This window comes from Emydura macquarii, unplaced genomic scaffold, assembly GCF_026122565.2.
Source record: "Emydura macquarii macquarii isolate MOO-44397 ecotype Brisbane River unplaced genomic scaffold, CSIRO-AGI_Emac_v2 contig_3477, whole genome shotgun sequence".
Taxonomy (NCBI): Eukaryota; Metazoa; Chordata; order Testudines; family Chelidae; genus Emydura; species Emydura macquarii.
In genome coordinates, this window is record NW_027133614.1 from 495326 (window position 1) to 519477 (window position 24152).

A 24152-nucleotide genomic window follows, 5' to 3' on the forward strand; every position below is an offset into this window, starting at 1 on the left:
AAATAATAGCTATTTCTTAACTTCTTGGCATTGGTGATAGATTTTTAAGAAAACTTTTCTGAGTTTTGATTCATCCTAAAATCTTCTTTCTAATGTACAATATTGGGGATGTAGAAGTAATGTTGTGCATCTTGATATGTTTTTTCTTTGCTCTTTTGAGGATTTTGAATGCAGATCAGCCCCCTTTATTAATGTCATAACCAACAGAACATGAGACTTCATCTATTTTTGAATACCATAAGTAATGATAAAATTTTTCTTGAGTGTTGTCATGTATTCCTATAATTTAATATTTTAACTTCCTTGACATTTTACTTGTGGAGTTTGTGCACCCTGATAAGTCAGCAAATAAGGTGGTGCACATGTGTGCACGTGCACACAATATGTGGTGGCAGAACCTTGTTGACTTGAAGAAAATATTGGTTGGATGCAGTTGGAAGGTGTGTAGTGGGAAGAAATACTTCAGTGTACTCAAAAACCTAAAACAAGCTTGTCACTGCGGGGTTAGTTTGGTTATTACTTATGGTTTTTTAGATTTGTAACGTTCTTACCATGAGTCCTTCATTACATTTTTCTCAGTTTGTGGCAAATCTAGGCCCTAATCATAATGAATGACTTGTTTAAATTGATAATGGGTAGGATTTTTAAAAGTGCTTAAGCTCTGCTTACTCAGATCCCATTGAAGTCAATAGTAAAACTCTTATTGACTTTGGTAAAAGTAGAATTAGGCCACCACTGATTTGTTTTTTAAAAATCCTTTCATGTAGCTTTTTATTTATAATGGGCCCATCACCATCATCTAAATACCAATAGAAATTAAATATAAACAAATGTAGAACTTCTGTCTTGCCTGCAGACTCCTCATTCCAACTGTGGATTTTCCCGCTTCTAGGCTACATAGGTAGGGTTGGATCTGACAGTTAGGCTGGGGGTTCTTTTGCTAATTGAGCTGCTCCTATTGCTAGTTCCCCATCTAGAATAATTATTTCCTTGATATCAGATGCTTGGTGTAAAAACAGTTAGCATCTTGAATTATTTGACTTCAGATACAGGGGTTAAAAACAGGAGCAGATGAACATTTATTAACGTAAGACCTTTTCTCATTCAAATATACTTAAATATAAAGAAATCTAAAGTACAGGAAATGGGGAAAAGACTAGCTTTTTACATTATGAAGGTTGTAAGATCAAGTACTCAGGTCAGGGCATTCAAATTGTTACGCTTGTGCTGATCATTAATTCTGTCCTTTTGCATGTCCTGTATACTTTCGTGATATACACTACTAAGACCATGTCTACACTTACAAGCTTAAAGTGGCACAGCTGTACCAATACAGCTGTGCTGCTATAAGAACGCTCGTGTAGCCGCGTTATGCTGATGGGAGAGAGCTCTCCCATCGACATAATAAAACCAGCTCACTGAGCAGCGGTAGCTATATCAGCAGGAGAGCATCTCCCACCGACATAGCACTGTGCGCACTAGTGCTTATGCCAGCAAAACTTACACTGCTATGGGGAGGTTTTTTTTCCACATCTCTGAGCAACACAAGTTTTGTTGACATAAGTACTGGTGTAGATATGGCCTTAGAGTGTGTATTTAAGACGGGAAAGAGAAAGAGAAAATGCTACATGTGTGCAGTATTATGCACATGGCTTCAAAAAGCTCCCTTGAACATACTCGTTCAAGGACTAAGCCTGCTAGTCTAGATGAAAAATATCTACTGTGTCGCCTCAGCACTCCTGTCATGCATTGGCACATATTCAACCCCTCATCAATAAATAAATAAATTCTGCTCTCATAGCACACATACATCCTAGAATACTCAAGGACCTGACTGAGGAAATATCTGAGCCATCAGCGATTATCTTCAAAAAGTCAAGGAAGATGGAAAAGATTCCAGAGGACTGGAAAAGGGCAAATATAAAAGGGGGAATAACAACAACCCAGGGAGTTTTGCAGACCAGTCAGCTTAACTTCAGATAATGGAGAAAATAATTAAGCAATCAATTTGCAAACACCTAGACGATAATAAGATAAATATCAGTCAACATGGATTTGTCAAGAACAAATCATGTCTGTCCAACCGAATAGCTTTCTTTGATAGGGTAACTAGCCTTGTGGATAGCGGGAAGCATAAGATGTGGTATATCTTGACTTCAGTAAGGCTTTTGATACTGTCTCAGATGACCTTCTCATAAACAAACTAGGGAAATACAACCTAGATGGAGCTACTATAAGGTAGTGCATAACTGGTTGGAAATCTGTTCCCAGAGAGTAGTTATCAGTGGTTCAGTCAAGCTGGAAGGACATATCGAGTGTTGTCCCACAGAGATCGGTCTTGGGTCTGATTCTGTTCAGCATCGTCATCAATAGATAATGGCATAAAGAGTTCACATATAAAGTTTGCAGATGATACCAAGCTGTCAGGGGTTGCAAGTGCTTTGGAGGATAGGATTAAAATTCAAAATGATCTGGACAAACTGGAGAAATGGTCTGAAGTAGATAGGATGAAATTCAAGAAGGACAAATGCAAAATACTCCACTTAGGAAGGACCAATCAGTTGCACACATACAAAATAGGAAATGACTGTCTAGGAAGGATGTATTAGCAGGAGTGTTATAAGCAAGACATGAGAAGTAGTTCTTCCACTCTTCTCTGCGCTGATTAGGCCTCAACTGGAGTATTGTGTCTAGTTCTGGGCATCACATTTTAGGAAATGTGGACAAATGAAAAAGTCCAGAGAAGAGCAACAACAATTATTAAAGGTCTAGAAAACATGACCTATGAGGAAAGATTGGAAGAATTAGGTTTGTTTAGTCTGGAGAAGAGAAGATGGGGGGAACATAAGTTTTCAGGTATATAAAAGGTTATTACAAGGAAGAGGGAGAATAATTGTTCTTGTTAACCTCTGAGGATAGGACAAGAAGCAATGGGCTTAAATTGCAGCAAGGGAGGTTTAGGTTGGACATTAGGAAAAACTTCCTAACTGTCAGGGTAGTTAAGCACTGGAACAGATAGCCTACAGTGGCTGTGGAATCTCCATCATTGGAGGTTTTTAAGAGCAGGTCAGACAAACACTTGTCAGGGATGAGCTATGGGCCTCCAACAAGCTAGATAATACTTAATCCTGCCTAGAATGTGGGGAATGGACTAGAAGACCTTTAAAGGTCCCTTCCAGTCCCCCGATTCTGTAACATGAATCATTTCTACTCCCATCTCTTTCCAGACTGTCCCTTCTTAGCGTGCTGCCCAAAAAGAGGGGAGATGGCGACTACCTTCCTGGTGCAGAGGAGGTTCTCAGTTTTGCAGATCCCTATTTTCACTTGAGTCCTCTGTACCCAGTTTCCACCCCCTTTTCTTTTAAGGCAGCAGAAGCTGTAGGCCCCTCTGCTTCTCACTTCTCCATCCTCCTATGAAAAAATGTAGCAGATTCAACTGCTATCATTCCTCCCTTCTGTAAAATGTGCTTGGGCCACCCTATTCCCAGTTTCCCTCCTTCACTTCCAGGAAAGATGCTGGAAGCTCCTTTGCCCACTCACTTCACTTGTTTGGCCAAAATATATACATGCCCTGAATCAGTAGGTGTTACAAACCCTGATCCTGCACATTTGCATTAAAATACTGCATATAAGAAATGTCAATTTCCAGAACAGCCTTAACTTTTGGAATTTTCTTCTGCGTGATTGATACTGCAGACTATTACATTCCATTAATAGTTACTGGGTTTTTAGAAAAAAGAGAACTGATGGGAAGAAAGATATTGGGAAGTAATTAGTTTGCTAAGCTGATGATCTTTTAGTGAACCTTGTTAAGCTCACTGCTCTATCCCCAATTCAGTCTGAAGGATCAGTAAATTTGTTTCTCATCAGTTTGTCTATGCTGTGTACATATGTTACATGCAAGTTTCTTTTTCTGCAGCTTATAAGCTTCATTGTCTTTACTACATTTTCTGAATTAACAAGTGCTCACTTAAGAAACTGCACATGAGATTTTTCTATTTTAAATGTTTTTTAATACTTAGAATCATAGAGGATGGATTGCACCCTCAGCAAGTTTGCAGATGACACTAAGATGGGGGAGTGGTAGATATGCTGGAGAGTAGGGATAGGATACAGAGTGACCTAGACAAATTGGAGGCTTAGGCCAAAAGAAATCTGATGAGGTTCAACAAACACAAGTGCAAAGTCCTGCACTTAGGACAAAAGAATCCCATGCATTGCTACAGACTGGGGACCACATGCTAAGCAGCAGTTATGCAGAAAAGGACCTGGGGGTCACAGTGGTCAAGAAGCTGGATATGAGTCAACAGTGTGCCCTTATTCAAAAGAAGGCTAATGGCATATTGGGCTTTATTAATAGGAGCATTGCCAGCAGATCGAGGGAAGTGATTATTCCACTCCATTTGGCACTGGTGAGGCCACATTTGGAATATTGTGTCCAGTTTTGGGCTCCCCTCCTCCTCCCCCACTACAGAAAAGATGTGGACAAATTGGAGAGAGTCCAGCAGAAGGCAACAAAAATGATTAGGGGGCTAGGGCACATGTCTTATGAGGAGAGGCTGACGGAACTGGACTTGAGTGGGAGGGATTTGATAGCAGCCTTCAACTGCTTGAAGGGGGGTTCCAGGGAGGATGGACCTAGGCTGTTCACAGTGGCAGAAGATGACAGAACAAGGATCCATGGTCTCAAGTTGCAGTGGGGGAGATGTAGGTTGGATATTAGGAAAAGTTTTTACTAGGAGGATGGTGAAGCACTGGAATGGGTTACCTAGGGAGGTGGTGGAATCTCCATTCTTAGAGATTTTTAAGACTTGACTTACAATCTTCTATGATTCTATGATCTTTTTTCACTCTTGCCAAACTTAAGCTACTGAAGGGATTTTGCTCAAACTTTCCAGGGTGGGTGGGGAGGAATCACCTTCAAGGCAGAAACCAAGTATAGAAAATTTCAGCTGAAATGGGAAAATGTTTGGAAAGTGGTGAGCATATAAAAATGGGGACATAATTTAATCTGTTGCAACCTTAAATTATATTCGGCAATAGTAAGTGTCTGTTGTAATAAACGAAGTAACTCTTTCCATGTGTCATCTAATAGCTGTTGCTGATTGGCATCTAGAAACCCAAACTTTTCAGAGGATTTTCTGTGAAGTGTGAAAGCTACTTTATCTTGGCAGATGTTAAAACTGTTGTTATGCTGGCCACTGTAGCTTAAGCAGCATGAATGATGGTCACAGATGTTAAACTTGAAAGATTTTTACACAGTAAAGAGAGTTTTCTCTGATTTAAGAAACTCAAGAGTTGTTCAACTGTATACTTCATGTACATGATAATGACTACAGAGTTATTCCAAACCTAGCTTGTTTAGTTTTTACTGTTCTGTTTTTAATGTTGACTCTCTTTTTATGGTAGGGAGACTTACGGTGCCCCATCTTATCAAAGCGCTAGTCAATTGGAAGCAAAACGTTTGCTGTCTGGTTTGGACAGTAATGAAACACAGGGTAAGACTGAAGGAATGAGCCGTATGATATATGACAGGGATGAACGTGATTTACATAACAGAGATTTTGAAAGCCCACGTTCTTCTGCTGCGGATGACACAGTTGTTAGGTATTTGAATGACCGACCAGCAATTGATGCCTTGCAGAACATTGAGTCTCTTCTTAAAGCTGTAAACCCTACAAGATCAGAGGAGGAAAAGATTAATGGATCCAGAGGAGATGAGAGCAACACTAAAACACCTTTGAGTAGCACAACCCAAGATGCTGAACTGAAGGGGATAAGGCTGGCAGAGTCTTCCCTTTCCTCCACTAGTACTTCCAGTACCCACAGGCTGGATATCTTAAAACAGAGGCAGCATGATGCTAAATTGCATGATGCTAAATTGGAGAAGCTGAAGGAACGGATTAGGAAGCAATGGGAGAATTCTGAAGAATTAGGCAGCAAGGGACATCATCTGGGATATGCTGAGCAGCCCGTAGTGGTAACAAATGTGGAGAACGCAGTGACGCCAAAAGTCAGAAAAGTGGCAGTTGCACCCCCTGCTCCAACATATAAAGGTATGAGACCCTCAATCTCGTGTTTATTTACATGTGGAGAGAGAGGAAAGTTGACTACAGGCAAAAAATTATGCCATTTAAATGTAAAACGTACTGAAGATGTACATCATTTAAAATTCCTCGTGTACCTTCTCCCCAATTAAGATAGAAAATTAGATCATGCCATTTCATTATTCTCTTAGGTTACCTGCATACTAGATGCATTTTCATGTATCCCTGAGCAGAGTTTGGTAACTTATATATGCTGAGAAAAATGTTTGTTCTGATCACTTAATCAAAGGTATGTTTAAAAACCAACTGCATTTTAAAAAATTTAGAGGTGTGAAGCAAAAGCCAGGAAGTGCATGGTTAAGCTTTTCAATTTGTGTTCATGTTGAAATATAAAGAGCTAAGATAAAGTATTTGTCTATAATTTCTATGAGTCTAGAATGGCAGTGGTGGTGGTCTGACATCGTTTCTTTACCAAATTTACTCTTTTTTACAAAGAAAAATGCAGAAACCCTCAAAGATACAATTATTGAGATTACCTGAACTCTGAAGGATGTTTCGATTATCTAGTATGTGGCCTCTTTAGATTATACAAACATATTATATTCTTATATACTGTTTAAAAAGTATTATTTACTCAGTGAGTAAGTTAGGGGTTTTTTGATAGTTGTTGACTAAAATGGAAATACAATTTCGTGCACAAGAGCTTTTTTTAATGGAACTACTTTAAAATTATTTGTTGCACATGCACTAGAGAGAGACCCTGTCTGCAAAATTAGGATCTGGCTTTCCCCCTAAACTCTGATATTTTTGTGAGGGAATAGAGAGAGCGTCTGCCTGTAAATATATGTGGAATCCACTCCAAAGTTTAAGGATGCCTCTGCCTATCTTTGTGCACAGTAGCTCCTTTTGAAATCTAACATCTTGGTTAGTTTACGCACTTCTCTGAAATCTCTAAAAATGAATCCTGGTCTTTACTCTCTAAGTTTGAGATATGGAATAGCTATGAATTTCTCATAAAAAAGATTTGGAAAACAGGCCTTATTTTTATTTTTGGTAATGCTCCTTGTTAACCTAGTGCTTGTCAGCTGCTTGCAGTGTAGTACTTTCTTTGAATGTAATTTACCTTTCCAACTGAAGACATAGCTTCTAAATGGTGCCTAATAGCACAATTTTTTTCTAAAGGTTTTAAAGAATTCTGCAAAATCTAGATAAGGCTCTTTATCATAGGTTTCAATCCTGCCGAGACAAAGATTCGCACTCCTGATGGAAAGGTGTGGCATGAAGAGGAATTTCACAACATCAGTAGGGAGTTGTATCGAGACATAGCACTCCAATTAACAGGTGAGTAGCAGACCTAATCTTATTAATATATACAGGCTTTTTTGAGAAGCAGTTAAGCTGTATATGTAGCAACCCTATCTGACACAAACCCATGGCAAATGAAAAGTTGAGCTATGTAATAGCACATATCCTGTACTCCAGTGGTTCTCAAACTTATTTGATCGTATCCCCTTCTTTGTGACTGTAGTAATTTAGGGAACCCGTCCCACCGAACAAGTAGATATACCAATAAAAAAAAATCAACATGCAATTCTCACTAAATATTAAAAACAGTAAGGCATTAATTCAACCAGAGACATTTAAGTACACAGTCATGTAAATTTTAAGTGAGAAAGCTCCTCCTGCTGGGAGACTTCAGTGCTAGAGTTGGTAGAGACAGCAATGTCTGAGAGGTGTGATAGGATGGCTTGGAGTTGGAAAGATGAACAGCAATGGATTTCTCCTCTTGGGTAAATATGCAGAACATAGTCTGCTCATCACTAACACCATCTTTAGGCAAAATGGTAAATATAAAACAACATGGATGCACCTATGGTCCAAACAATGGCACCTGATCAACTGTGTTATCCCCCACCAATAAGACATTTGCGATGTCAGAATTACCAGAGCCAAGCATGGCACAGAATGCTGGACAGACCACAGATTGATAAGAACAGTGCTGAACCTGCATATAGTCTTCTCACACCGCAAGCATTCCATGCTCAACAGAACAGCCTTCAATATAGCAAAGCTCAAGCACATCGACTATCAGATGCAGTTTCAACAGTCACTTGATGACCAGCTTTTTTCATGGTCACCAATCACTGGCAACCCAATAGAAAAATGGAACCAATTCGAAGATGTGATTATTGACCTAGTTAAATCAGTGTTGGGACCAAAGAAAAGGGTATACCAGGATTGGTTTGATGAGAACAACGGGGACATTTCCCAACTCTTAAGTGATGAGCAGAAAGCGTTTGTTGAATGGCAAAATGATCTCACTTCCATCTCAAAGAAAAATAGGTTTAAGTGCCTACTGAGCAAGGTTCAGTTTGAACTGAGGAGAATGCAGGATGATTGATGGAAGAGGAAAACTGCAGAAGTTCAGCATTATGCATACAATGCAAAGATGTTCTTTGATTCTCAAAGCAGTCTATGGGACCATCTAAATCTGACACAGGTTCCCTGAAGTCAGCAGATGGCATAACCCCTCATCAAAGACAAGGAGGGACTCATACAGAGATGTGCTCAACACTTCGGTAGTTTACTCAATAGACAGATGATTGGCGTGTCCTTGATCAATTACCTGAGAAACCCATCAAAGAGAATCTTGATCTCCCTCTGTCAGTTGAAGAGGTCATGAAAGCCATCAAACAATTGAACTCTGGCAACGTGTCCAGAAAGTGTGGTATTCCAGCAGAACTGTACAAAGTAGCAGGCCCAAAAACTATCAAGGTGTTTCACAACATTCTGAGTAGCATTTGAGAGGAAGAAAAAATGCCACAAGACTTCAAAGATGCTACTACTGTATCACTGTTCAAAAACAAAGGCAGCAAAACTGACTGCGGAAACTACAAAGGCATTTCTCTCTCTTATACAGCAGGGAAAATACTAGCTTACATTCTACAGAACAGACTCATTGCAAACATATCTGAGGAGAATCTGCCAGAAGCACAGTGTGGTTTCAGAACAGGTCATAATACTACAGACATGATTTTTGTTGTAAGCCAGGTCAAGGAAAAATGTTTAGAGTGGAACATGGACTTGTATGCAGTTTTCATTGATTTGACCAAATCTTTTTGATACAGTCAACAGAGAGGGTCTGTGAGCTATTCTACATAAACTGGGCTGCCCAAGAAGGTTCATACAAATCATCCGTCTGTTCCATGACCACATGACACATGCAAGCGTTCTCCAACTGTGACTCTTCTGATACATTTGAAATCTCAAGTGGAATGAAGCAAGACTGCATACTTGCTCCAGTGTTGTTCAGTTTGTTCTTTGCCTGTGTCTTCAGCCATGCCACAAGGGAGTTGGATCAGGGGATATACGTTGGTTGCTGACTCGATGGTTGCCTCTTTGATCTTTGAAGACTCAATGCTATGACCAAGATGCTGGAGAGACTTCTCATTGAGGCACTTTTTGCAGATGACTGTGCCTTGGTGGCCCATAGACATGACGACCTTCATGTCATCATTGACAGGTTCTCTGAATCATCCCAGCTCTTTAGTCTCACCATCAGTCTTGGTAAGACAGAGGTCTTTTCCAGCCAGCACCTCATTCCAATGCCCCAGCACCAGCCATCTTCATCCAAGGCATACATCTGAAAAATGTGGATCAGTTCAAGTATTTGGGCTGCACCATCTTGAGTGGTGGTTCCTGGATCGGGAAATTGCCTCCAGAATCAGTAAAGCTAGCCAGGCCCTTGGATGCCTCTGAGCAAAAGTCCTTAACTAACACAACATTTGTCTCTCCACCAAATTGAAGATCTACAGTGCAGTGATTCTAACATCTCTCCTGTATGGATCTGAGACATGGACTTTTTATAGATGGCACATTAAACCGCTTGAGCAATTTCACAGGTGCTCCTGCCATTCAATAATTAGCATTCACTGGCAGGACAGAGTGACCAATGTTAAGGTCCTTGAGAGAGCAAACACAACCAGCATTGAGGAAATGCTCTTGAGAGCACAACTTAGGTGGACTGTGTTGATTCTGGACATTTTGTGATCAGTGTGGATACCAGTGAAACACGGTACGCCCGATTTGCAGATCAATAAGGTTTAATGTGCAAGGTTTTCTATAAATATACTAGTTAGATACAAAGCCTAAAATTAACTCATACTCACTAAGTCTGGAGAGCTAAGCAGTTACTCAGAAGGCTGTATACAGGGACCCCGCCAGGGAGTCAGAGGATCCTCTGGTCCAACCAGCAGCACCTCCTGCAGAATCCGGTGTTGATGGAGAGCACCCCTTTGTCTAAGTGGTGACTACTTATACCCTTCCATAAACAACCTTCACCTAATTATCTTTCATTATCATATATGCTAATTACCTACATTGGGTTTCCACCCTTAACTACATTTCATTCTTACCATAATAATTGAGGTCATCAAAACAACATCTGGTGATAGGAGGGGCGGAGTAAAAGTATGCCCCTTGGCAATAAAACAGTGTACCCCAGACGTTCAAGGATAACTTCTTGTTCCCATCACCATTATCTATGTGCAGCTGCAAGCATACAGTATCTATATTTTGTCTTATTATGCAGAAACTGAGACATCTATAAGGTTATTCGGTCTCTTCCAACTGGATGATGTCATGCTACAGGGGTCAGAATAGCCAAGCAAGCAACTGAAGCTATGCTAAGCTTGTAGGACAGTGGTCAAGCAACTCAAATTGTACTGGGCCTCCAACAGACTGCAGGTGTGATCAGAATGATCAGATCAGAGTCTGATCTTGTATGGGGGGCTGAGGCAGGGCAAAAGAAAGAAGGAACGTCCGTATAAGTGCTTCAAAGATAACCTGAAGAGTAGCCTTCAGTGGGCTGGCATCAATCTTAAAGAACTTGAGCAAGTGTCTCAGAGCAGGAATCAGTAGCGGTCTCTGACAAGATTAGCATGTAACAGGTTTGAGCGGGATTGACACAATCATCTCCAGGCTGCACGTGAAAGGCACCACAGAGTCACGTCATCAAACATCAGAGATATGGATTTCCCATGCCCACAGTGCAGCCGCCTCTGTGCATCAGGGTTTGGACTTCAAAGTCATATGCATAGCAATAGATGAGAATTGCAACAATATTGTCATCATCAGTGTTGGACTACCAACAACATTAATGTAAATTTTAAGTGAAATACTGCTTACTGGCAGAGCCGCTTTTAATTCTCTGCCACTGCTGGCTGCGGTGCTGCCTTCAGAGCTGGGTGCCCAGCCATCAGCCACTGCTCTCCTGTTGACCAGCTCGAAAGGCAGTGCCATCACCAGCAGCAGTGCACAAGTAAGAGTACTTCAGGACCCAAAAAGGGACTTTTTTTGTCTTGACAACTCCTATTCCAGTTTCCCTTATAAGGGGTAAATTATATCAAACCAGGTATTAATACACAAGAATTCTCATAGTGCTCCTCCCTCAGCTCAAGAGAAACAGGAAGTTCAGCTGTATCCAACTTTCAAAAGAATAGGAGTGGAAATGTTTTTCCAGTAAGAAGGGTGCCAGGGTAACTCCTCCCAAGATCACATGTTGCTATGTAACTCTCCCCTAAAGCAGGTAGAAAAAAAGGTGGGCTAGTAGGAAATGAAAAAACTTGGTCATGATGTGCTATGATTTTTTTTCCTTACAGCACTCCTGCTTCGGTTTTGTCTGTTGTGAGGATTAGATAGGATCTTGGGGATTTTATAATTTATTTGTTTCTTTGCTCCTATGTTAACAGTAATCTTATTTCAGGGTTTGGGGGGGGGGGGGGTTTACAAGGGTTTGCCTTTGCTTATTTTACACTACCAAATGAACTTTTTTCTTAAAATGTTTATTAAATACACACACAAAAGAGAAGGGAGGGAAACAATGAAAATGTTCAAAACTCATTGATCAAGTGAATTGTTTTTTAGTAATATCCCTTATTCACTGTCTTTGTGTAGAGGAAAAGCCTTTGCTTGACAGCCATGTCTTTGTTGTGACAGGAGGTCAATTTTAGTGATAGTTCTCAGGTTTTGTTAAAGCAAATGCTGTTTCTTAAGACACATGCATACAAAGGACAAAAAGAAAACAGTAACCAAAAATGATCAAATGTAGCCTGTCTTTGCTTACAGTTCAATTGGTGAAAGACCACAAGAATACATATGCCCATTTAGCTCCTCCAGGCCCTTGTCTTTACTCCTGGCTCAAGAAAATGTTTGGCTGCTGTTAATTGTCCTTTCTTTCTTCTGGCTAGTCTGTAGGATATTTTTACTGAGATAAGGTTGCTCAGGACTGCTTTTTTAGTTTGCCAGACTGGTTACAGCAAAATAAGGTCAAATGGGTTCTGAATCGCAGGGAAAAAGAAGAGATGAGAGGAATAAAGTGGTTATGGAAACTGATATACTAAGAAGGTGTAGTGAGGATCTCAGGAGTTGCTTGGATTATAGCAAGGTTAAAATGTCCAAATACCTGTTCTTATCTGGTCAGAATAAATTTCAGGCTAAGGAAAAAGGGCCAGTGGTGTAATGGTAAATATTTGGGTCCCAGTGTTAGATGATTCTCACTGAAGTAGTGGTGATCATGATGCGTCTTTCTTTGTGCTCAGAACTTGCTGCTAAGCTGAAGAAATTGAGAAGTGCTCCTCAGAAAAATGTCCAGAATTTTATCAAAATTCCCCAGTCAACACAAGCTTTCAATGATTTACGTATGCATGTTCTGTCATATTTGTAACCTCACCAGTAGCCTTGAAGGCTCCAAATTTAAGTGGTGGTTTTAGTTCAAACAAACGTAATTTGCATTTGAATAATTTTATTGAATTATGTGCTTTTTGAAATATTTTTGTCACTTTTACTTTCCAAAAAGAGTGTTTACATCTTTCACCCACTTAAGATGTTTGAAGATTTTAACCCAGGGTAGAGTCAACATGTGTCCCAGTAGATGCCATCCCTGTTCGGAAACTGTCATTTTAAGCACGGTCCCTTCCGAAAGCTTCAAAATGTTAAGACTATACAACAATCATTTTCTCCCCCACCCCCTGCCACACACACATTCACTTCCTATGTATTCTTTTCCTGTTAAATTTGGGATTGGGAGGCACCTTGGTATTTTAAAAATATGCTGAGATCATGTAAATTATCCTGCATATTTTTCTTCCAACAAACAATAACATGGGAATTCTGCATAAACGCTGAACTTTTATGGCTGTATTATATAAGTATTAGATCCATTTTGCCTGTGAGAAACCATTCAGTTTCTAAAATTAAAAAGTATTTTATCACTAAGCTTGTTCATTAATGAATTTCCAAATTATTTAATGTAATTGTTGTTTTTTTCTCTTAATGCATTTAAAAATCAACACAAGAAAAAAATCTAAACTCTTTACAGAGTCAGTTGGGGCACACTGTGTAAGCAAAACTTAGCTTTTCCCAGCTCTATCCTAAAATCTTGTGGAACCCTCCTTAGCTATGTATTATCTATCTGCTCTTGCCCTTTCCACTCAAATTCACATTTGGTATCTTGGATCTTTGGAAATGTCCATTAGAAACTTTCATTAGATGTACCTTTATAAAATCCCACAGTGGATGACTCTTGTCCCCAAATGATACTGACGTTATTAGGTTTTTCTAACTTTTCTGAGACTAACTGGCAACAAGAATCTTGCAATTCTGCCAGCAGAATCAAATGCATGCTAAATAGCAAACAAGCAATTAAAAATGTATTCTCGGTATTATAATCTTCAGATTTCTGGCTGTGTCACTTACACTACATGGACACCACCTAAAATACACTTACCTTAAGTAACCCAACCTATTTCTTTTACATTTCTGTAGAATTAAACTTCTCCTTCTGACTTGCAGGTTGTATTTTATGGATTCATGAAGTGTCAAATCTTTGATGCCCTTCTGCCTATTTGTGGCAATTCAAAGCAGCTGTAAACCTGGCAGATCAGTCTCCTGGTGATTCTTTCTAGAGTAGTGATAATGCCCGCTTAGAGTTAGACCCACTCTTCTCATGGCCCTGGGTGAAGGAATTATGGCTTGGGTCACAGTTCGGCCAGAGATTCTTGGCAGCTGGAATTGCCTCTTGGGGCTTTAGGAATCTGGATGCAATTTAGAGCTGTCCTGAGGTGGTTCAGAATTTCACCAGGGACTGGACCAGCACCAGCACCATGACGGGGGGAACCACAAAGTTTAAAACTATTTTGCTTCCTCTGCTGAGGTTCTAGTCCATGGTTTTTAGTCAAATTACCCTAATGTTTACAGATATCTTATTATGTTTAACTTACCCTTTTTCTTTTTTCCTAGAAATCCACTTTTTCTTTAAATGTTTTTGTCCCAATAAAATAGACATCTAGTCTGTTCCTCACTTTTTCCAGGGGACATGTTTCAGTAAGAGGAATGAGTTGTATGCAAGTTTGGCCATATGCCTCTCTGATGCCATCTGTACACCAGCTGTCTGGAATGTATCTCCTTCAGTTGAAAAGATCATATCACGTAGCTGATTCCAAGTAGCCAATCTATAATCACAGAGTACATACTGTAAATATATATTGAGGTTGTTAGATTATCTGTCCATGTGTTCACTTTTAATATAACTTAGATATATTATTCACCATGTACTGTATGGTCAGCGGGACTGAAATTCTTTTGTAATCTGGAACTGAAGTTGGCAGCAGACCTGAAAATTCTGCAGTAGCTTCAAAAACATCTTTTAAAAATTGAAGATTTTCTTTAATATGTAAATTAATACAACTAATACGGAATCTCGTGATTTGTTGTTTAATATTATGTTTCCCCCAGATGTTAATTTTCAGTATACTGCAGATTTTCTTTTGCTGATATGTAACTATTGTAAAATATGTATTGGGGTATAAGAAGGGGGCTGGAATTTGTGACATTAGGTAGGGGATTTTGACACACTCTGGAAGTAGTGAGACGAGATCTAGATTTTTGGGCACACGAGACAAATGAGGCTTTTGGCATGGGCAAAGGTTACTTACATTTTTTTGTGCGGGAGGAGGGGAGAAAAGACTGAACTCCTAGTACTCCATACGTACAACTTTTAATGTAACCCACTGCCCTCTACCAATATATTCTGTGGCATCCAGCAATGGTGAATAATCACACTTGCTGTATGCTTCTGCTAAAATGGTCAGCTGTGAAATAGTTAACAATATTGACATCTAAAATAATTTTCATTAGCTTTCAGAATCAACACTCAACTGAGATGATTTGAGATTATTCATACCTGTTCTATAGATATTGTTTTGAACTGTCTGTTTGCAATCTCTGGAAGACAGCTATTCATATATTGGTGATAATGGCCACATGAATCCTACTCAATGATTCTGAATCCCATCCTTGAGTTCACCTCTATCAGCCTAAACACACGTTAAAATAAAACTTGCCCTGTCTACACTAGAGTTTTAAAACAGTGTGTTAAAACTAGAGATGTATATTTTGTTTAAAAAAGGTTACCATGTATAATTTTAATAGTTTATCAGTTAACCGTTTAATCGATATAATTTTGTGTCCCCCTGGCCCCGCTCCTCAGTCCCCGGGTATCATCCGCAGCCTGACTCTGCAGGGGACTCCCTGTCTTAGACTCGTGATCCCTGGTGTTCTGCAGCAGGGCCTCAGCTTCCCCAGGCAGCAGCAGCACAGCCGCCTCTGCCATGGCCCAGCAGCATCACCATGGAGACCGAGAGTCTGTGCTGCCAGTTAATCGATAAGTATTAGTCTTAACGGTAAGACTAATACTTATCAGTTAACCGTTTAACTGTTTAATATTTTACACCCTTAGTTAAAACACTTGGCTAAGTGCATTTTAAAATACCACATTTATCCTAGTCTGCGCAAGCCTATTGGTAACATTGCACTGGCTCACATTTGGTTCACTTTTTGAATGCTTTCTTTGCAGCCATAAGGGCAAAGGCTTAAGTCTTGTTTTAAATGATGCAGAACAATTCTGAATCAGTGGATATGTCTACACAGCAATTAAATACCTGCAGCAGGGCTGGGTCCACTGACTTGGGTTCAGACTGCGGGGCTGTAAAATTGCGGTGTAGATGTTCACCCCAGGAGCCTGAGTCGGTTGACACAGGCCACCGGCGGGTATTTAATTTCAGTGTAGACATACCCAGTAGTTGTATTCTGTGGCAAATTCTTCAGGCACAATTACAGAAAGTACAATGCTCTGCTATTCAATTTATCACATTTTGATTGATTGGTTGGGAGCCAAGGATTAAATGTACTAGTGTACATAATGTAAAGAAAAAGAGTAATGTATTTCAACAGTGAAGGAGCTAGACATAGCTCATTCAGGTGGAGCATTAATATGTACTTTGTAAAATTTCCTTGTCATTTAGTAGAATAGAAAAGCAACATTAGCTCACATATGCCAAACTATTAACATGACTTTTAAATCCCAAAATGAATTTCCTAAAGATCGTTATGGCTGTTAACTGTGCATGCTTATGGCTTTGCAGTTTTCTAGTATTTATGTAAATAATGTTTTATATGAAATGTTCACTCCAAGAGTGTTTTGGGCAAAGCTACAAGGGTAAGCCTAAGCAACACATTGTGGAATCTAATCTGTGGGCCTTGGAGTAGTTGTAGAATGCTATCTAGCTCTTTCTATTGAGGATAGAACTGTTAGACTCTGAGGTAGTGGGTATGACCTAGAGAGAGATCATGCTGCAGTTTTTTGGTTAACCACCACTTTATCAAGATAAATGCTGAAGCAAGTTTGCATCTGTGTTTGTTTTCCTTCCCATGGGGTATCAACTAACAGTTCACACACACTGTCTGCCTTTCAGAGGATTCAATAGGGAAAGAGAAACCTCCTGAGAAAAACAAGGAGAAGAAAGCAACCAGACCAGTGCGCAAGGTCCAAAAGCTGACACGGTCATCAAGTCCAGATTCCAAACCAGGTGACTAGTAGTACTCTTGACATAGGCTTCTTTCTAGATGTGTGTGTTCAGAGATTAGTTATGCCCAGACAGGTGAAAAAAGTTGTAGTTTAAAATTACACTGTCAACTTTGAACTCTCGTCAGTTGCACAAAATGTCCTAATGGTTGTTTTGTATACTATGGCCACCCTGTATCTCCCTGCCAGTTCCCCCCTCCCTCCCCTGTACAAAATTTTCTTTCCCCCTGTTGCTGTGTGCAACTCACAGAAACTGCAGAAAATTGTGTATGCATCTCATGGGGGTTGTCTGAGGACCTTCACCAGAGCACTGGAGACCAGCAACAATAGCAGACTGTTCTTGCTGTCCTCTTCTGCCTGTGTCTTCTCTCATCTCTGTGAAAGAGCCTGGGGTAGTGGGAAGCTGCCTGTTGCTTTCCTGGTGCCTATCCCATCTCACAGATAGATGGCAACAATGGGACCTTCAGCCTCCACTGCTAATAGGTGGAGTGGGAGGTGAGGTCAGTGGAACCTGCTGTGTTGTCCTCCCATGGCCTGATGGATTGGGAATAAAATGAAGGAGTCCCTCCTTTCTCTTTACTCCCCCCTTCCTGTGTATGGGTCCAGGTCTGTGGAGGGAATTGGGATGTGGAGAACAGCTTCCTTCTCAGTTTCTTTTCTCCCTAGCTTCTCGATTGCTTTTCCTGTACCCCAACTGAAAAAAACAAGGGGAGAGATTTTTCCTTTCAGTTATACTAATCTTTGGTGGTATAAGTAACAAAAATAAATGGAAAAACTTATATATAGAATTATTTTTAATTGAACTTTCAAGTCAAATAAGCAGTCATTAGATCAACCCAATCAATATACTAACATAGCTTTAAAAATGCATAGGGCATTTGTTTCTGCATATTTCACTTCAGAATGTACAGTGATCTGTATTTAGTGAACTTTTTTTTTTCTTATACTGGCCTCTTAAAGTTAAGCCATGTACAAATTTATTATTCCCAAAGAGTTTTAGGTACAAAGTTAATGTGGCACAATATAGAAGAACCTGTGCACTCAGTATACTGTAGTCACAGAAGTTGTGTGTATGTGGCTAATAATTGAAACTGATATTGAAAATAAATGTTATATATGAAGCTGTTTCTTTCTGCTTTGTTGAATTCATGTTGTTCAGGAACTTTGAATGGCTAAGCCTCCTCCCTTGCTTAGAAAATAGAGTTATCAAAGCTCTTCAACAGAATTTGTGTGTTCTGGATTCTTCTTTAAAGTAGCTTGAATTTTAGAGCTGCTGCCACTTCGTTTGGTTTTATTTGGGAAACTGAGGACTGATTTCCCAGACAAAGTTGAAAGAGTAACCTGGATTAAGCAAAGCTTGTGGGCCTGATGTGTTAAGAATGAAACAATGTCTCCTTGAAAAGAAAAATAATTAAGAATTTTCCATAAAATATTCATGACAGTACCATTAGTCCAGATAGGAGGAGTAGCACAGAGGCAGTTGAACTCAGTAACCGTGTTGACCTTGTGATGTGATCCAGCTGCACCTATCTCTGTGTTGGACTACATAATTCTCCTCATGTTTTTGCGCTGAAATTCATAGAGGAGAGACACCAGAATGGGCTCCAAAGTATATCTGTAGTGATGTTCCTTCCCCCTTCAGTCACTGCAGTAACAGAATGCGAAACGCAGGCAAGTACTATAAATAACTGCAGCTCATATTCTACTTTGTTAGCTTCTTTTAATTTAGACAGCTGACCTGAAATGGAAGATGAGTTCTTCCTCTGGCTTTCTGGAAGAGCATACAGAGGAGCAGCAAGTTGGGCAAGAGAATCTCATTGGCTAGTGCATCTATTTTAAAAAGGTTCATGGTAACCTGTTTCTAGTTCAAGTGACAGGTTCATAAAGCACTTGCATAGTTTACAGTTTAAGAAGCCACACTACTATTAGTAAATCTCTGAAATGGTGGCTTTTCAACCTTTTATCATAAAGGTCTCCTGCTTCCATTAAAGGAGCATTGCAGAAATTGAATGTCAAAACATACTAGATCTGCTGTGTTGGGTTTACTTTTTATTTTAATTAGATTCAGCTTCTAGGCTTCTCAGAGCCCTGTATAGCCAGTAGGCTGTGATCTCTATTTATTTATGTCTAGTTTTTAAATATGCTCATGCTCTAGTATATGAATATATATGGTTAGGAAATCCCAACTAAGAGAGAGGCTGAAATTGACCTGATTACTAATTACCTGTAAATTAGGTGTTTCTCAGCAGAGATTAAAATGGTAAATGGCCCAATTTAAATAATTAACGTACTGCTTTCTCTTATATATACTTTTCATCCAAAGATCTTGGTGCTTTACTTCAAAAGGTGATTAAATACTCTGTGGGAAGCTAATGGGAAGAAAAATATTCAGATTAATTTACATATTTAACCTTAAAACATTCAGTGAAGATGCCATTGTACCAGTTCTGTCAGCTTCTGATCTCATATAAGATCATAGAATAATATTAATGCATGTTTGAAAAAAATAATTGTGATGGTGCCTTTTATAACTGCATTCTGTTCCTAAGCAATGCATAAACCATTAAGATAATGTCTTGACCCTTTACAGCTCCCCCTTCATAGAATTCCTAACTAGAATACAGTGGATTTGCATAGCTCAGGACTGTTGTTGACTCACATTTGTACATCCATAAGAGCCAACAATCTCAGCAGTAAATTTGCTTTTAAAAAATGCTGTCACTTTCTAAAATCTTTTCTGTAAACCAAATCGATGCTCATTTATCCTCAGTACTTAAAGATAAACCATTCCCCCCTCACCTCCCATTCTGAGCCTCATATCTTTATTCTCACTACTCTGAAATTTTTTATCCCTTTTGTTTGATTTCTGCTCTGTTTTCTCATTTTCCTACCTCCACTCAAGATACAAAGCCTCTTTTCACAATCTTCTCAGTTTCCCTATCTCTTTATATTCAGTAACACTTGTCTTCAAATCATTTAGGCCAGGACAGGACTATTATTTCTACAGGTTTTTTTGTAGGGATACAAGTTACTGCAAGATGCTTTGGGTTTTTACTTTGTGCTGTACCTAGACAGTAAGCATTGTACTTCAGCTGTCATATGCTTTTATGCTTCAAGATTATTTGTTAAGCCTGGCTTGTGCAATTGAAGTTTTTGTTCAGACTGTAATGGTGTTTCTTAGTGTAATAATAAGTGGAAGGGTTATGGCAAGTACCAGTACATCCAAAATACACTGGAAAATACATTCAGTACTTCATTATTTGCTTATTTGTTTAGGTGGAGGTCATCTGATAAGTACATCTTCTTGGCGGGATGGACAAAAGCTAGTGAAAAAGATACTGGGTCCAGCACCTAAAGTAGAGCAACAGCACAGAAGAGCAACATCCAGTGACAGAACTGGAAGAGAGAGAGCTACTAAATCTTGTAAGCTGTGTATTTAACACTAGATTTTTTTGTTGGTTTTAATTTTTTATTTAACAATTTTATGGACTTCCAAGATTTGAGGAGGCTTCTGCCATATAAGGGAGATGCAGCAGCTAAGGTTGTAACTCAACCAGCTTCCTTTATAAAGCCCTATTTTTATCCCCTATGACTTGGGCTTGGAAAACTGGTTTGGCCTGAAAATGGTCAATTCTTTGTGTTTTGTGGATCCCACTCCAGGTGTATATGCATATGAGAGCAGAATCTTTTTGAAAGCAGTGTCCATTGGCTGTGCCTGCACCTTCCATGCCTTTGTGCCTCCCCTTCCCTACCTCAAAAGCAGAGCAGTCGTACAGTCCCTGGGTTCCCTCTTACCAGTTCTGGCAGTAAGACAGAACTAATAGCGTTTGCCTGCTACCCCTTATTGTTCCTTCTCTTAACTTAGTCAGGGCTAAATTTTCCTTCTTCAAGTGCTTGCTCATGTCCATTCCACTATAGGTGTGTGCACGCCTCCGTGCATGGTTACCCGAAACTGTTTTCCCCTTAGCAGATACTGTAGGGCTAGCTCCAGCACCCGCTGGAGCCTCACGCATATGCCGTGGTATATGAGGCGCTGCCGGCCCTGTGCCCACTCAGTTCCTTCTTTCCACCCATGACGGTTGCTGGAGCTAGCCTTGTTTTCAGTAAGCACTATTCCCCTTGTTTGGACTTGTTTTGTATTCTGTGTTTAGTTTTAGTTAGTTAAGTAGTTAAGTGTAGTTAGAGATAAGGCAGTCCCTGCTGGGGCTTTGCGCAGCCGGGCCATGGCTGGTCGCTGGGGTTCAAGCCATGTGCTTCCTGCGGGAAGGCCTTCCTGCTCAGCGACCCCCACGACTGTTGTCTTTAGTGCCTGGGGGATAAGTGGGAAGGATAAGTGTAAAATCTGCAAGGCTTTCAAACAGAGGACTCAGAAGGACTGAGAAATCCTGTTGAAAGCCCTGCTGATGGAGGCAGCGCTCCACCCAGCATCTGAGCCGACCCATTCTGCCTCGGTACCGAGTGTGGCATCGGTACAGAGCATACAGAGCATGCCGTCAGCATCGTCTGCAATTTGGCACCATACAACGTGGACCGTACCGAAGAAGAAGAGGAAGCAGAGTGCGGACACTCCCCTGCGCCGTTGGTACGGGCAGGGTTGAGTGCAGAGATGCACCGAACTCGGCCCATTGAGATCCTTTCTCCGGTGCCTGCATCTCCAGTTAGGGAGCCTCCCCTGACTCCTGGGAGTGGGAGAGCGCCCCTGCCAACGCTGTGAATGCCAGAGGCTTTTCAGGTGGCAAGAGCCTTGTTGGCCTTGCCTCTATCGCCTCCGCCCCACTCTCTGCTGAGGAAGAAGGGGTCAGTGTCACAGGGGAAACCTGTGTTGGGTCCCCCTGAATGGCGGATGGGGTGGTTCCTGGTATGGGGTGGAAGATCTCCTGCCGGATGGTCACCTAGGGTAGAGCAGGGCCGCTCCCCCTGTAGTCGCTCCAGGTCAGTGTCGTTGAGCCGACCTGCACTGACACGGAACATGGAGTCTCACTCTCCGTGCCGACGTCGATCCAGGCGGCGCTCGAACTGCTCTCGTACCCGCTCTCAGGCACTGAGGAGTTCGTCCGCACCAAGGCGGCGTGGAACCTGGTTGTCAGAGGAAGACCCAGCACCACAGAGTTCGCCCACTCCGAGGTGGCGCAGAACCTGGTCGTCGGAGCCTGGCTTGGTACCAAGGAGTTGGGGTTGGCGCCGATCTCGATCACTGAAGGCTGCTACAGAGCTGCAAGGCAAGTAGCACCGGAAGTCGTCGGTACCGAGGCAACGCTTCGGTACTTCAAGCTCTTCAGAGCGCAACCCCGCTCGTCGGCACCGCTCGTAGCAACAAAGGCAGTCTTCATCGTCCTCCAGGTCAGAGGCATTGAGGGGGCATTCCCCAGCACCGAGGGGTGCCCGTGATTTGGAACAGACATGGTACTGTGGGTCCAGGGCCTCTGACTACGATGATGCTTTGGGCTCTCCCAGGCGGGGCAGTCGTCAGGCGTGTCAATGCCCCCATAAGGTGCCAAAGCCCACGGCACAGTTAGCCCCAGGCTGCCCCCAAGGACAGTGACCACCCCAATGGCCTTATTGGGCCCCATGGGGTCTCCAGGTGGGACCTGGGCCCCAATCCGTTAAATTGTCTGGGGTGCAGTCCGTGCCTCCTGTACAGGAGAAGGCCTATCAGCATCATTCCTCAGATGAGGAGTCAGCCCCCCAGGAGAGAACCTCTCGCCAGGAGGTGGCATACCTGCAGGCTGCACCACTGCAATCCTCCTCCTCTTCGCCTGACGAGGCTGTCTCCCAGAACCACTCTGCGCCACTGGATGATTTCAGGGCGCACCAGGAGCTGCTCAAGACAGTTGCTTCCAACTTGGTGCTGGAGGAGGAGGAGCTAAAAGAGGCCGCAGATAGCCTCTTTAATGTGCTGGCGGCAGCTGCCCCAGCTCGAGTGGCCCTCCCAGTCCACAAAGGGGTCTTTAAGATTGTGCAGGCCCTGTGGCAAACACCTTCCTCGGTCGCCCCGATGTCAAAGGAGGCCAAGAAGAAATATTACGTCCCGGCCAAGGGGTTTGAGTATTTGTTCACCCACCCCACCCCAGGAACACTAGTAGTAGACGCTGTGAACCAGTGGGATAGGCAGGGTCAACCAGGCTTGACTCCCAAGAACAAGGACAATAAGAAACTGGACTTGTTTGGGAGAAAGATTTATTCAATGGCAAGCTTTCAGTTTAGGATTGCCAACCAGCAGGCCCTCCTGGGCAGGTATAATTTCAACCTGTGTGACTCCCTCAGGTGGTTTGCTGAGGCCCTGCCCCAGGACTAGGCCGCAGACTTTAACACTATCATGGAGGAGGGAACTGTGGTAGCTAGAGCAGTGCTCCAGACATCATGGGACGCTGCTGACTCGGCGGGCAGGGCTATAGCCTCCGCCATTTGTATGCGAAGGTGCTCATGGCTGCAGTCCTCGGGGCTGTCCCAGGAGGTGCAGCAGTCCATCCAGGACCTCCCCTTTGATCGGTCGGCCTTATTTTCGGACCAGACTGATGCGAAGTTGCATGGTCTGAAGGACTCCAGGGCCACGCTTCGCTCCCTGGGCCTTTACACGCCCCAGTTTTCTAGGCGTCAGTCACACCCCCAGGCACAGCAGCAGCCAAGGTCTCAGCCCAGACCTTTCCAACCTATAGACTACAGGACAGAAATAGGGGGTTTAGAAGAAGGAATCAGCCTCCTAGCTCATCCTCAGCTCCCCAGCAAGGGCCCCCCCAGGAGGTCAGGCCACCAAAGGAGGCAATTTTGATAGTGCGCCTGAGGGTGGCACCCTGACTGCTCTCCTGGATCCATCCCACCCCTTCCTAAACAGGCTAAGGCCCTTCTATCCCGAATGGGCTAAAATCACTTTGGACCATTGGGTCCTTGGGATAATCTCGGGGGGCTATGCCCTGCAGTTTACGTCTACCCCACCAACAACCCTTCCCCTCCGTCCCTCTTCAGGGACCCCTCTCATGAGCAGCTCCTCTTACAGGAGGTGGACACCCTCCTCAACCTGGGAGCGGTGGAAACGGTCCCTCAAGGCAGAAGGGGGAAAAAGGTTCTATTCGAAGTACTTCCTCATCCCCAAGGTGAAGGGGGTCTGAGACCATATTAGACCTGCGTCGTCTAAACAAATATGTCAAAAGACTCAAATTTTGCATGGTCTCCCTAGCTTCTATAAT

General features: G+C 41.9%; 1 protein-coding gene across 5 annotated transcripts in view; it reads left to right on the forward strand.

The window, feature by feature from the left end:
* The window catches only part of CEP350 (centrosomal protein 350), a 123937-nt gene that overhangs the window by 12097 nt on the left and 87688 nt on the right, over window positions 1-24152 (forward strand). For all 5 annotated transcript variants that reach the window (XM_067535212.1, XM_067535215.1, XM_067535214.1 and 2 more), the window contains 4 exons: window positions 5410-6056; window positions 7275-7388; window positions 16859-16972; window positions 20245-20391. In XM_067535212.1, the coding sequence (XP_067391313.1) occupies window positions 5410-6056; window positions 7275-7388; window positions 16859-16972; window positions 20245-20391 (1022 nt within the window). The remainder of the gene's footprint in view (window positions 1-5409; window positions 6057-7274; window positions 7389-16858; window positions 16973-20244; window positions 20392-24152) is intronic.